The sequence below is a fragment of the Phocoena phocoena genome, chromosome 12 (genome assembly GCF_963924675.1).
Source record: "Phocoena phocoena chromosome 12, mPhoPho1.1, whole genome shotgun sequence".
Lineage (NCBI taxonomy): Eukaryota > Metazoa > Chordata > Mammalia > Artiodactyla > Phocoenidae > Phocoena > Phocoena phocoena.
In genome coordinates this window covers 55,904,054-55,920,095 of record NC_089230.1, presented here as the reverse complement: position 1 = coordinate 55,920,095, position 16,042 = coordinate 55,904,054, and the positions used below count along the sequence as shown (strand labels likewise).

At 32.7% G+C, this 16,042-nt stretch overlaps 1 protein-coding gene across 3 annotated transcripts in view; it reads left to right on the top strand.

Moving 5' to 3' along the window:
* GRIK2 (glutamate ionotropic receptor kainate type subunit 2) overlaps positions 1-16,042 on the top strand; it is a 625,962-nt gene that overhangs the window by 587,887 nt on the left and 22,033 nt on the right. For 2 of the 3 annotated variants that reach the window (XM_065888797.1, XM_065888798.1), the window contains exon 14: positions 4,395-4,620. In XM_065888797.1, coding sequence (XP_065744869.1) covers positions 4,395-4,620 — 226 coding nt within the window. The remainder of the gene's footprint in view (positions 1-4,394; positions 4,621-16,042) is intronic. The other variant, XM_065888799.1, reaches the window with a different exon arrangement.

Sequence of the window (16,042 nt, the reverse complement as noted above, 5' to 3'; positions counted from 1 at the left end):
ATATTATAAAGCACTCTGTGTTTTGGTTTTCTAATTTTAGAATGGGGACAAAAATACTACCACCTAATAGAAATCTTGTAAAACTTAAAAAATTTTAATATGTATAAATAATTTAGAATAATGTTTGGCACATGCTATTATATGTGCTGCTATTATTACTATTATTGTTGTTATTAATATTATTAATATTATTATTACCTCTTTAGAGCAGTCCAGTTTGCTTAAAAATATCTTCTTGGAGGAATTCAAAGAACCAAAACAGACAGAATGCTGACTGGTCTCAACATTGGCTGTAGACTCCAACCTCTTCCTTCTGGTTTCAGTATGGGCCCCCGTAGCTCCACTTCCTCCAGTGCACTCTTGTTTACTTCCCAGAGAATAAAACCTCTAGTCCTTTGCTTGGGTGGGATCGAGCAGTCACCAAGCTGCTCAGAGATAGTTGTTTTTAAGACATTTTTTCAATAAATTCTACTTTTGTTAGACGTTTGATCATTCCGGCTTTGAGAAGGATGTAGAAATGCCAATCTCAGAAACTTTTACAGGGGAGAAGGGGGTCCTAAACGTTGGTTAGCTCAGTTACAATTCATCTATCTGCTTTCCAGCTTCCAAAATTTTGTTTTTGTTGCACCCTATCCATTTCTCTTTTGCCTTGTGGTTTCATGCCACAGGAGAGAACATGTGTTCAAAGATGATATTCAACCTTCCATCTTTGCCAGAATACTCGGTGTTTCTTAAGAAAAATAAAATACAAGCACTTGGGAGTAGTATGCTCTCTTTTTAAAAAATAATTGGAGTTACAAAAATGTCTTACTACTGCATAGTGTGTTTACGTGTACTGTCTTATACGATCCTCACAAAAACCCTGTAAGTTTAGCAAAGATATTTGACTATTATGTAAACAGGAATTAAAAGATTAACTGGCTTGCATAAGGACATATCTTCTATTAATAAGAGATATAGAATTAGTGATCATTACTTCTGGCCCAGGCCTACATTATTCAGAATTTATCTATATATTAGTTAAGTATAGGTAATCAAGTATTTATGAGTGGCCAGATTTATAGAGAAAAAAGCCTCGTAATCTTCATATTCAGCCTAAGAGTTTGTTCAGATACTTTCTTCAAATATTTTATAAGCCATCTTAGCTGCTTTAAATTTAAGGGTTTCAGTGAAATTCATGTTGTTCAGATCTTGTGTTTTTAAACCAGTGATGCCACTATACCATCTTCACTACTGAAAATGATAAAAGTAATAAAATTGCCAGGCAATGCTAAAGATTAATTTTCTATTTCAACTTTCTGTAGAAGTTGTTTAAGAGTTGAATGGCATTACATACCGCACACATACACACATGCAGTCTACAAAGGTAGTAATGGCTTTTAATCTTACTTCCCATATCTTTTCTACACAGCATTGTGTTTCACAGCCATAATTGAGAGATAACTGTGCTCAGTTGGAAATTGTGGTTAAAGAATGACAGCAAAACAAGCAAGCAAGCCATATAGAATGTGTGTGAGCAGCAAGTAGTCAATATTTCTAAATTGAAATATTTCTTATTTGGCTTTTATTTTTATTATGAGAAACAAAACAATTCGGGTAACTTTTCTATCAAAACCTATTATGCCGTATAGGAACAACAGAAATACTTACATTTTCTGCAGACAGGAAAGATGAGTGAACCTGTACAAAAATCATAGACAATAGATTCCAGAAAATAAGAGATACTTAAGTAATAATGGAAGGTAGGAAATGATTAATAAGGACCTACTGTATAGCACAGGGAGCTCTACTCAATACTCTGTAATGGCCTATATGGGAAAAGAATCTAAAAAGGAGTGGATATATGTATATGTGTAACAGATTCACTTTGCTGTACACCTGAAACTAACACAACATTGTAAATCTACCATACTCCAATAAAATTTTTTTTTAAAAGGTAGGAAATGATTAGTTTCAAAATGAATATAAATAGTACCTTCTAGGAAATGCTCATAGAAATAAAAAATCAGTGCAGTAAAGTGTTCCAAGAATTTTATATAAAAATATATTTTGTAAAATCCTTATTTGGTCAGCTGAAGGTTAGTATTGTAGATTAGACATTTCAAATGTAAAATAACTAAATTTTACATTAATGTAAAATTAAACTATACATTTGTAAAGAATATATTAGAAATATATCTTAGTTTGTTGGGTGTGGGTTCTGTTAAAAAGATTGATGTGTTTACTTCATTAACCACAGCAAAATATTAATAATGGATACATTCATGTACTGTTAAAAATGTAATTCTCTTCTTTTAAATTGTGTTGCATAATGTTTAAACTAAAATCTTTTAATGTTAAAAAAGAGAAAGACGTAATTATACTATTTAAATGATTAGTGCCATTGTAAACATTATATTCTCCCTTTGTTTTGGACAAAATTACTAGTCCTCAAGTTTTTATTTAAATTAACTCTTCAGTGATGGAACATGTTATCATGAATTGAAAATCATGTAACTAAAGCAATAAAATGTATTTATTGCTAATGTTCTTATAACTAAAATAAGGCAGAGAATTTAGGAGATTTATGAACAATACAAGTAAGAATAACTTTTTGTACACTTTTTATCTCTGCTTGATTTTTGGCCTCAATGAGTATACCCATGTTATGATATTACACTATCAGTCTCCATTAAAGATGTTACATTTTAAATTGTCAAGAAATGAGCATGTAATTTTGATTACATAAATTTTTAGGATTACATTTTTGGATTGTGTTTATTATCAGTCACAGATTCACTAAATCAAAAACTGTATCCAAGTTTTTTTTTTTTTACATAAAATCTCTTTAAAGCTGTGATTTTGATTCTATTTTGTATTTTGGCCTCAATCCAAAACATTAGGAGAAAAATTCTTTACCTTTGAAAGGAAATGAACTTGTTCTAGCTATCCTCATTATGTTACTGATTTGGATAGCCAGACACATCTTTGCAAAATCTCACTATTGGTCTTAATTATTCCAATAAGAATTTCATCATAGTCTTAATTATTCCTTTCATTTCCCTTTTCTACTCCTAACATTTGATTATTTTACTTGAAAACAACTGACATGCCTCCATAGCTGCCCAAATTTGTAATCATATCAATCTTATTCTGGGGTTTCTAGCTGCCTTCTTTCCCATTTTAAGCCACTGGCCTTTTAGCATGTTTTAGTGTTCACTGGAGAGCAAAGGTTTACACGTCTACCCTTTCTTAGCTCTAAAGCTACTTGTTTTTATAAAGCACTTATTGTACCTTTAGGTATTTTTCCCCCCCAAATTAAGGTTTTTCTTCCCATTTTATCATTGAAATAATTCCAGAATTTTTCTAAATATTACTGTGTACCTACCTTTTAGTGGAAGGAGTAATATCGCATTTATGTCCTGGCACATGTAGGACTAAATGCACGCTTAAGCTGCAAAAGATTGCATATCTATTTATTTGAAAATAGTTTTGAGTTTTCATGACAGAGCAACCAGTATGGTGAATATCCTTCTTGTGTTTATTGTTGCAGTATTATTTTTTGTGATTGTATAAGAATTAAATTAAGATAAAGGTTTCACAGACGAGCTTTCCATAAGCAGATGCTAACCTTTTTCCTGTTTATGTTTTACCAGTGCCTTCTGAAAAAAATCCATTTCTTTCCTTTAGCAATTGATCGTACGTGAAGCCCTACTGAGAATTTCCGGTTGGATGTAAAAACTCTTCTATTTTCTTGGTCCAGGAATCGTTAGTTAGTAAGACCTGAATGATTGATTTCCTGTTGTCCTGAGGCAGGTTAAAAGAAGTTCTGTGGTGTCCCGATTGTGTCTTAGCAGAAATGTAGTCATTCTTATTTGTAATATCCTTATTTGTAACAAATTCCTCTCATCTCTTCAACCTATATCTGTATGTTATCCTTGGGGGATAATGTAACATCTGTCTTATAGTCAACTGAATTCGGGGGAAAAAAAAACCCTCCTAGTGTCCAGTGTCTGCATCTTCCAAATTTGATGTTATAGTAATGTTGAAGGATAAAATTGTACACGTGAGATATTCATGTGAGATACAAACACAAAAAACAGTCCTTATTAATCTTGTTTATTTTCTCTTGTTTATTGCCTCCTATGACTTACTAGTTGTGAACTTTTGAACATCAGGACATTTTTTATACATTTGTTAAATAAATCTGCTCTATACCTGGAAATACAACGAGGAATTGCTATGAGAAATGTTTTTATACAGATTTTGATTTTTTTGTGGCTTAGTATCACTGTTATTACTAATACAGTTATAAGGTAGGATGAGCAAACTAAATATGGTCAATTTCATCTAAATATTGTAGGATCATGTGGAAACTAAGAAATGTCTTTCTTATGTATTTTATTTTTCCCCAGAAATCAAAAATCTCCACATATGACAAAATGTGGGCCTTTATGAGTAGCAGGAGGCAGTCCGTGCTCGTCAAAAGTAATGAAGAAGGAATCCAGAGAGTCCTCACCTCTGATTATGCTTTCCTAATGGAGTCAACAACCATTGAGTTTGTCACTCAGAGGAACTGTAACCTGACACAGATTGGCGGCCTCATAGACTCCAAAGGTTATGGCGTCGGCACCCCCATGGGTAGGCTTCATGTCAGCCATTTGTTCTTTGTTCATTAATCTTAGTTGCTGTGAAAATGGAAGAAAAACAATGCCCCCATATGCCATTAGGAATCTTGCTTCAAACAAATGTATCTTGCTATGTTCTGAGACTGTATAAAGTCAGGAAGATATTTGGACATCTGCTTCTAAAGGAATAAGTAACAAAAGGAAAATTGATTTCTACCAAATGGTCAGTAGACATTTTTACTGTATCAGTGTTGAAAACATCCACAACACCCCCCGCCCCCTGCAAAGGACCTTCTCAATCTTACACTTAAAAAAAGTTTTTATGAATAAAGTTTTTGCAACATTATTTTTTCAGATTGGTGGCTTACGAATATTGTATTTGACTTAGTTAACTAAAAGAATGAGCCACAAATGGTTACTGTGAATAATTATTTTATTTACAAGAGGTATATGTTTATTTAAGAGGAATAGCAGACTATTTACCAGGAACATACCTGGAATATTTTACACTAGTATTGATTAGTTTTAACATTCTTTTTCTTCTATATGACAAAATTCTTTTCAATAATAATCATGGAAGAAATAATAATAATTTCCACAAAAGACAATGAAAATTTTCATTTATTGAGCTTCATATTTATGTATAATGTATATGAACATGTATATACATTCATATGATTAATGAATGTATAAATACATATTACAGTATATATGTACATGTCATGGGCATAAAAATGGCTCCCCCAAAATGTCCATGGCCTAATCCTGAGAACATATGAATTTATTACCTTTTATGACAAAAGGGACTTTGCAGATGTGATTAAGTTAATGATCTTAAAATGGGGAGATTATCCTGGATTAACCAGGTGGGTCCAGTGTAATCGAAAAGGTCCTTAAAAGAAGGAAGCACAAGTGTCACAAGAAGGTATCACAACAGAAGTAGTGAGAGAAAGAATGTGCTAGTCCACCTGGGCTGCCGTAACAAAACACCAGAGATTGGGTGCTGTAAAAACGACAGAAATTGATTTCTCACAGTTTTGGAAGCTGGAAGTCCAAGATCAAGGTACCAACAGGTTTGGTGTCTGATGAGAAGCTGCTTCTTAGTTAATAGACCAGGAAGGAACAAGGAATCTATCTTGAGTCCCTTAAATAAGAGCACTAATCTCATTCATGAGGGCTCCACCCTCATGACCCAATCACACCCCAGGGACCCCACCTCTAAATACCACTATACTGGGGATTAAGTTTCAATATATAAATCTTGGGGCTGGGGGACACCATGGCAGGGAAGGGGAGGAAGAGAGAGAGAGAGAGATTGATTTGAAAATGTTACTTGGTGAACTGAAGATGGAGGAAAGGACCACAGCCTAGCAATACAGAGGACCTTTAGAAGTTAGTTTAGGAGGCAAGGAAACCAATTCTTTCCTGGAGGCCACAGAAGGAATGCAGCCCTGCAGATACCTCACTTTTAGGACTTCTGACCTATAGAACTATGGGATAATGAATTTGTGCTATTTTAAGCCCCTCAATTTGTGGTAATTTGTTATAGCGGAAACAGGAAACTGATACTGTATGCAAAGAAAACAAAATAACAGATTAACATGTTTTTTATTACATCATTTTTTTTTTTTAAAGAAAGGGGAAAGCACTTACAGCTACTCACTGGCTGGCTCTACAGTAATGAATAATGACACTATAATTTTTCTGAGCCTTAACTTCTGCAAATTTTTAATGACTTTGTCAAAACGGATTTTCATGTATTTGTGTTAATGGTATAGTCATATTTGTCCATGTATCCTCATTCATAATTTTATTACTTTTAATTTTGAAAAGTTTCTTTCTAACATGTATACCATAGTTAGAAAGTTGGGCACAGATTCATAAAAATCCCATTTCATGATAAATTCCAGAAATTGCAATAGTGTCCATGTCTTTGTTTCTTTGGGATCGTTTCTAACAACTTTCAAATGTCTAGGAAGTCCAAAAGTTTTCCACCATAATGACTTCAAAAACTTCAACATTAAATTCTTTCATATTAGGTAAAGTTTACTCAAATTCATTATAGCTCAAAATAGTTTGAACTGGCTTTGAGAGAATTTTGAGACATTCGCTCCTGTAACATTACATATTCCTGCAATTATATAGTAGACTCAAAATAATGATTGCACAGTCATTGTGAAAGCAAAGCAAAACAAAACAAAAAAACAAGAACCTTAAGTTCTTGTTCCAAAAATATGCAAGTGTAGCTGAGCTCACATATCTTGGGGGAGTGAGCTGTGTAATGAGAATTCTCCAAATTAGTTTCCAAGTGGAGTACAATGTTTATTAAAGAATAAGAAATAAATATAGATGCTAATTCAAAACTCAATAAGAGTTGGGCTGTTAAAACTCAATAGTAATTGTTTAGAACCTGGATGAACAGAAGATATTTTCAAGAGAGGAATATTTTACTTTTGACATGTTTTGACTTGCCAGTGCCGGGTGAGAGTTGTTGCTATTATTGTTTTAAAATTCTCTACACAAAATGAACCCCCTTTATTGTTTGTACTAGGGAAAGGCCATCCAAAGCTTTGCCATTATTATGCCAATGTATGTATTAATTCAGAGGTTTTCTAATTAATTCTAATATATAAAAATGTTTGAGTTCTCATAATTATAGCTTAAGAAGCACTTCTTTTCAAAATGCTTTAAATTATACTTATATTCACAGTAAGGCTTGAGTTTATTGCCACAGTTTTGTGTTGATGGAGTGTTCAAATCCTGGCATACTCCATAGTTAGGTCCCATATGGCTCTGCCTCAGTAAGAATTACCTAAAGAACTCAACAACTTCATGAGTTGATGTACCATTTATTCGGAATTTGTGATGAGTAACTTTGATAACTTTTCAAGCGTACTTGTACTCATTTATGAAAAATTATATGAACAAATTTGTGTTTTAGAAAAGAGGCTGATAATATGCTCTAAAGTATCATCATGTAGTATTTTGCACACTGATATTCTAGATTTAGCCTTGTCAATGTGATCTTAGACAAGTGACAGGAAATTTATAGCTTCTAAATTTCTTTCTTTTTTTTTAATTAGTAAAATTACAGGGTGAGACTAGGAACACCTAAGGTCTATTTAATGCTAAACTTATAATAATGTTTCAGATAATGTACTTGACAGAGTCCCAGAGTTTGATTTAAAGTGGGCTAGAAACTACATGGAGAAATATGATTAGCTGATGTTTTCAAACAAATTTTAAAAATCAAACACCTTCTTAAACACTTATGAGAGGAATGGAAGCAGTGATTTGATAGGTTCTCATTGCCTCACAGTTTCATTTGGAAAGAGCTGAAGAAAATAAATGCATTTTTCAGTGTTGTTTCTGGAAGGAGTGAGATTCCTATGTATCCTTACCCTCCTCTTTTAGTTTACATTGCGTGGAAGAGGGCAGAGATTTTTGTCTGTTTGTTGCTGTAAGCCCACACAACAATAGTGCCTGCACTCTGTGGACCCTCAATTATTTGTTCAACAAATGAACTCTACATATGAAAATATGATGGTGCAGCAAGATTTATAAATACAGAAAACAAATAACTTTTGGAGCTAAAGATCAGCATGGCATCTTACATTACTCAATGCGATGACCTCATTAAACAAACCTGAGTGACTGAGGGTAGTGAGAATTGAATAAGATTTGGGGAGGATGTTTGAGGACTTTAGAGTATAGCACAGATATTCTTCATTAATATTAGTTACATAATAGCACTTATAATTTCAAAATTTCTAGAATAAAGAAATTTGACTTATACTTAATATAAAACCTTAACTTGATGGGGTTTTCTGGTTTGTTTGCTTTTTTGTATTGTAAATACAATGTACCAGTGTACCAGGAATGTCTCTTATCATATTGTTTTGCTTTGAGGAAATGCTTGTTACAAATAAATCAAAACAGTATATTATATAATTCTCAAAACTCCCTGAGATATTTCAGATGTGAAAGCTATTTAAAAAAAGAAAGATAACAGTTAAATCAGTTCTAGGGAAGTTGTTACAGTTTCTTGGAAACATACAAATAGCAATTTTTGTTTTCTCCCCACCCCTGACACTGTTTACTGAAAGATATTGACTTATAGGGAAAATATAAAACAATTCAAAATATTAATAAATGTATAAACTATATAACTTTTTAAATGAAGGAAAATACTGGGCACAGCATTTGGAATTTCTATTTCTTCTCATTTTAAGCTTATCTTATATATGAGAGAAGGAAACAAATTAAACTATAAGCCTTAGGGTGTAGTTTTTTTTTTCCTTTTATCTGTTCAACTCAGCTCATCAGATCAACTTTTGCCTTCTGAAGAAAGCGTAGTTATTGCAGAAAACAGTCATTGATACAGGCAGGTCACTTTCATGAGAAACTTAAGAAATCAAGTTGAATTATATATCTAAGTGGAATCATTTCTTCGTAGTGTGTAGTTAGTTTGGTATAATAGTGTAATCAATTACTGTTTTCATTAAAATGAATTTTTAAAAATTAGGTAACAGCACATGATAAATTTCTTTTATAGGATTTTCCTGGACTTTTAATGTAAAATTATCAGTACATATAAATAAAAATTCAAAGCATCTAATAATGCTTTGGCATAGCAAAATTATAGACTAGGAAGAATATTTTACCATATTCTTCTTTATTTTCATTGCCAAATAATATTGAATTAAAATTTATTAAAATGTCTCATTACTAAAAGTGGCTTAATGCATTTAACATACATTTTGTTTTTAGCTGAATTCTGAATGAGATAAATTTGAACACAATAATTTAAATTTGAAGGGATGAATATTCAAACCACTCACCTGTAGGTATTGCAATATAATTTTTGTTTCTTTTGTTCAGATAGTTTTCTTCTGTTTGACTTGATGATATTAAGTTCTTAACTTTAGTAAATTATATTTTATTCACTCATAACATAGTATAAAATTAAAATGATTTTGAGACTCCAGTACATTATGAGTAAGTCTTAACTCATATAACTTCATCAAAGAAGTATAATCTAGAAAGAGGCATTTCACACTTTACCCCCTCAAATATGTCTGAGAAAAAACTTCAGGCAGTAATTCATGATTTACTATGTCATAGCTCTGCCAACAATATGGCTTTCATGAATTATTACTTAGTCATTAATAAATGCAATGACATGCAACTCTAGAACTTGAATGAGATTCTGACTTACCATAAATTTTCAAACAACATCATAACCTGCATTTCTCAACTAGTTAATTAGCATTTGCCTTTTACATCATCTTTTTCAAGCATATTGACAATTTTTTTGTAGTATGTCATTTTTACTTAGCTTTAAAATTTTAATTATAAGCCAAAAAATAAAAATAAAAAATAATGCATTTAGGTGTGAAAAAGTAAAGGTTATTTGAGTCTCTTTCCCAGCAAGAGTTAAGGAGATGAATCTATTCAAAGCAGAGCAGTATAGGCTCGGGTTCTGGAAATTTAGATCAGTTCCAGAAATTCCCCAGGATTTTGAGTTTATACCTGCAGAAGCCATAAACTGATATGAAAATTCTGTCTTTATTAATACTGCAAATGTGATCAAGGAGAGGAACTCCCTTTGCTTTGCTTTTATTGTTGCTCAGAGTTTTAGATATTGTCATAGAGGTGTATGCGGTTAAGTGCAGGAGGGTAAACAGAAATACTATGTCTGTTTTGGAGTGAATATTCAGAAATATTTCAAAAATTATACATATTTTTCTTTTTCCCCCCAGAAGTCCATGCGTCCTTTTAACCTGCTAGGCCTCCTCCTGTGTGATTCATCTAGGGGCCTACCATCACCATTCATCACTCTGAGTGTGATGATTACTGCCCAAACGGTTGTGAAATCACTGAATGACTCAGATATAAGCTATTTAATTAGGGAAGCTCTGTTTACACAAAAATACCTTAGTGGAGCAATCAACAATGATGTGAAGGTAAATGCTAAATAAGCATAAACTGGTTTAATTAAGCTTGCGGTGACATTAAATCCCTTTCGTCGTTTTCCTGACTGCAGCAATGTTATTTTAATGTGATATTTACTGTAGGGTAGATTTTTGAAATTGTAGGTGTTCTTACTCATAATACATTAACTGAACTTCCTTTTCATTCATTAGAATTTTTAAAAAACAACAACTGGATGGGGTAAAGCAAAAAAAGCAAATCACAGCAGTTTTCATTAAGGAATATTTAAAATGTATGAGCAATTGCAGTCTTGCCTTTTAATTCACCATAGGTGATAATCTATTTTAGCCGAACAGGGAGCGTTTCTACTTAATGGCATTTTCGGCTGCCTTGCCTCCCTTCTGACAACCCATACTAAAAGCCTTCTTGGCTTCTGTCTTTGGAATGTTGAGTGCACAGGGCGCTTTGAGGGCTAGGCAGACTCAGCAGTCCATGAGCTGGTAGGAAAACAGCAATCTAGAAAAAAATCCATTAGGGCCAGTTGCTGTTATTTTGTTTTGCTGTGTTCAGTTTGTTAGAAATATTGTAAAGTGTCTGAAGGGTCCCATTAAAACTATTTCTGTTTTTAACAATGAGCTAGTGGCACACTTCATTCATTTATTGGTGCCTCCCAACTTTAATAACATATGGGGCGCACGAGTCAGCTGAAAAGGGGATGGAAGCAATTCTGCTCATGTCTGTGCCTATCGTCCAAGATGCTAAAATTTTCTATAATCTTATGTATCCTCATCTTACTTCTGGGATTAAATCAGTAGTAGGTTTCAAACAGTCCATGAATAATTATATCTGTGAACAAAATCCAAATTATATTACTTATCATAGTCAGAGAACTACTGAAATATGTGTAATACATGAATGTAATAGGCAGTGTAGAGGTGAAGTAAAGATGAATGTAAAGAGTATATTTATAAATCCTTTATAATACTAAGGTTAAATTTAATGACAATTTTATCAGACACAAAATTGTTATATACATTTTTCTTGTATTATATTTACTTATGTAATCATAAATAAGATGCATTCTTGCTTCATAATTGGATTTTAATGTTACCTTTATAAACTAATTTACAAAATATTTTATATTAATGAATACAAAATAGCTGTAGCCCTATTAGTAATTCTTAAGTTTTATCTCATTATAATGCCTTTACACATAATCAGCCTAAAGTAAAAAATATTACGATAGGTTGTATCGTGGACTCTTTATGGTAGAAGGATACCACATTGACATATGAACAATGTGAAATTTCATTCTTCACTTCTATTTTCTAATGTTAAATGCATGAGATCTCACTGCTTCTTCATTTCTTGTTATTTGATGAAGTGAGAGATGTAGAATTGGTACTGAGGGAGAGGTTGTTTATTTAAGGCAGATGTTGGTGTTTATAAAAATAGAAATCAGTATGAAAAGCATGTGTTTTCCCTGTTTTGCTCACCATCCATTTCTAGAATTCCCAATTCATCATATAATAAGTACCGTAATATTCACCATTATAGATGCATAATATTGCTGGCCTTCAGTTCTTCAGCTTCACAGAAATGAATGAATACATTTGTCTTGATTAGTTGAACATAATGCACAAAAATTGATGCAAATTATTCATCTTTCTGCAGGTCAAACCTTCCATTAAAATGCATTCTATTTTTTTTCATTGCATAGGCAGCATAATTTTAATGCTGGTGAAGTAATTTTGCAAGTCTAAATCGAGATCTAATAATTTTCAGAGCCTGAATTAAACAAACAAAAAAAAGCACCAAATTACCCCTGTAGAAGCTGTATTTTCCTGGCATATTTGTTGAAGTCTTAGATTTCATGTCACTGAAAACAGATGAGTCTCAGTAAGCTATGCCTGCTCCACAGACATCATCAACAGACTCTGCAGGCTAGAATCTAGGAAGCTTCCACAGGGAATTTGATGAATTGCGAGCACCAGTGCGAGCAGCCTTCATGAATATTGTAAATGCTGATGAAATGGTACCTAAACAATGAATAAATGGATAATTCTCATGAAAACAGAGTGAGTTCCGATAGACTTTATATGCGAACATTAGAACATTAATTAATTTTGTTTGTGTCTTGTGGTGATTACTCCAAGGCCATGGGTTCAAATCCCATTATAGATTAGTTAGCCACAATGACTGTGCCAGACTGTCATCCTTTGGTTAGCAAGACTAAGTAAGATCAATGAATCACTCGTATTGGGAAAAAAATAGTCAAAACATAGTGGTGAAATGTATAAGCACTAAATTCTGAAGATGAATGCCTTGCATTTGCTGGCCCTCATCTGAAGGCATATTCTTATCATGCTGTATAGAATATGTGGCCTTTGTAGCCAGATGACTTATGTGCAAATCTTAGTTCCACCTGAGTGTCCTAGGTGTCCTAAGTGAAGTTACTATGCCTCCCAGAGACTCAGCATTCTTATTGGTAAATGGGTAGGATCATGTCTACATAATTAGATTGCAATAAGGATTAAACATCAAATTTATAGTATTTGGATCAGAACATATGCACCACAAATAATTCTGAAGGACTGTTCTGAAGAAATATTTTATAATAAGTAAAATGATGTATTTGTGGTTTTTAAGTCCTTTGCATCTTACCCTTTTTCTCTCTATTCTTTATATTTTTAGTAATATTGAATGTATTGTAGGTTAGACGTATTGTTAATATGATCCATTCCTAACTAATTAGAAATCATTTCCTATGGAACCCAACTAGGATTTTATCATCAGTCAATCAGTATATTGTATTTAAATAACCATGATTTGGTTACTTAGAAAGTTATTGACATCTATTTTATAAAGATGAGACAGTTTCTATTGTTGGGCATTATATAAATAAAGTTTTTCCTTCTCTGAACATTTCCCGAATGTTTAGTAAACAGAGTCCAAGACATATTCAGAGATTATCTCTGAAGACATGTATGTTTCCTTTTAATTTTGTCAATCTATAAGAAATTTTATCACTCTTCAACCTGCTTGGATCTGTAAAATAATGATCATTAAATATACATCATCCCCTTTCTTAAGGAGATAGACTTAAAGAAAAACAACTTTAACATCAAATAGAGAAAATAGAATATTGAACACAAACAAGTAGTCTGTTATTTAATGTAGGGACTCAGAGTGGTAGAATTCACTGAGGACCAAAGTTCAGTTAGGCCAAATTGAAAAAGGGACTTGAGCTCTACCTTAAAGGATGGGTACTTTACTCTCCTGAAAAAGTTATTCTCTCTCCCAATTTTGGGATTCTTAAAGATTAAGTAGGTTGAGGATTTTATTTTAAATGGTCCAACTTTTATAATTCATTCATTAAAGTTTAATATTGGACTTGGGAAAAAACACGATAGTAAAGAAAGTATTCCTGACATTTCCACTCTTACTGCTCTTCAGATGGTTATTATGCAGATGAAAAATTGTAACAAAAGCAGCGTTTCTAGAATGAAACTATTTCTATTTTCATATTTTGTGTCAGCGTTACATGATTTAATACCCAGAGAAGAAATGTGACTACAAATCTACTTCACCAGCCGCTTTTAACTAATATGTATGAAAAATGTCAGAACCAGTGAAAATAGTTTACTGTTTCATTATGTGCTGATAACATTTGCCCTTCTTATCCTTTTTCACATAAGTCAAAGAATATTCAGAATATGAATAAAAGGCAAATGGCTAAAATACATAATCTATAATATGAATTTTTTATTGACACATTTTGTGTACCTCATATAACCATCTCCTTTTGTGATCTTAGATACTTAAATTTCCTCCTGAGGATTCTACAACTATTCCTTTAAGTAGAATGCATTCAAGTTACTTTTCTATAGAGGTCATAACACTTCGAATTTTAACGTCTACAACAAAGAAAAAAACGGCAACCTTTATCCAATTTAAGCCAGTTATAGATTTTGAATATAAGTATTTAAAATTTCCTTTAAAATTACTGTATATTAAATGTCCTGGGTGGTACATACACTTGATATTTATATACATTTGCTCCCTAAATCCATGTAGTCTCTACCTCATAGCTTTTTATCTCTCTTCTCTTATTTCTACATTAACAGTGTCATTTATATTTGGTTCCATTCCACCATGACCCTGACATCTTGAACTTAGTTCTATCCTCTATATCTAGAAGAAATGAACAAAGTGGGTGGGATGCTCTTACTATCATTTTCCTTTCTCATATATACTTTTCTAAACCAATAATGCAAATAGAAAGAAAAATAGAGGAAAAGCAGGTGAAAGGCAGCCAAAGAGAAAGAAGAGTTATTTTCCCTACTCTTCTTTTCAAAGTAATGAAGCCTTTTTTGTGTACCTGATCAGCAGACTAAGATAGTTCCATCTGTCACGTGGTTCTACAATATGGTGTTCTTTATTATAGTGATCCTCAAGGTTGTAAAGGTTATTCAACGTATGTGTTTTGTGTTGCAGTGAAAACTCTAGGAGGGCAGGGCTCCTATTACATTGTTCATCACTATATGCCTAGGATCTAGCACCTGTGTATGTATATCTAATAATTAATAGTAAAAAAAAAGATACATACATGGTCCTTGCCCTTGGGACACTCATATCAATCTAGTAGGAAAAGATACATAGCAAAACATTGGAATATGATGCACCAAATGTTGTACTAGACTATCTGCAATGTGCTATGGCACCAAAGAAGAGGGATCCTGTGTATCTCTGTGGCAGACAAGGAAAAGTGTGCAAAGATCATTGGAGGAAGTATGGAAACAGGATTCTCCAGGCAATGGGAAATACAACTTCGTAGTTTGTATTGCTGGCATGTTAGGTGTGAGGAGAAGAGGATAAAGTCCGAGAAGCTTGTGATAGGTTGGAGAAAGGGATTGTACGACATCTTTAGGAACTGAGGTTGTATTCTATAGCTTTAGAGCACCATTAAAAAAAATTTAAGCAGGAAAATGATGTTCATAAATTTCCAATGTGGAAAGATTACTAGGTATCATGGAAGACTGATCACTTTCAGCTCTCATTTACCATTCTGTGATTAAGTGTTATGGGTTGATAACTTGTTTTCAGGATGAGATTAATCTCCTTTAATTTTTATGATTATCACTCATGGATTCCTTATTCTCCTATCATATTGAGATTTTTCGATAGAATACCTTCAAAAGAAAATACAAAGAGTGATGACAGTAACTTCACACCAGTTTAGCTTTTATCTAATAGGAAATCTGAAATGGACCCCATGAAGTGTTTAGTTGCTACATATATTAAATGCTTCATTTGAAGTAAATGTATTATAATTATTAGATATAGATTAGATAAAGATATATAGTTTGGGTTCATAAGAAATGACTGAGCGTAAAATTGCAGGCATCTATGACCAACTGTTAAGTAATTAATGTTTTATTTATGCATGTATTCATTCCAGAAATATTGTCTTCACTGTGTGCCAGGTGTTATACTAAGAA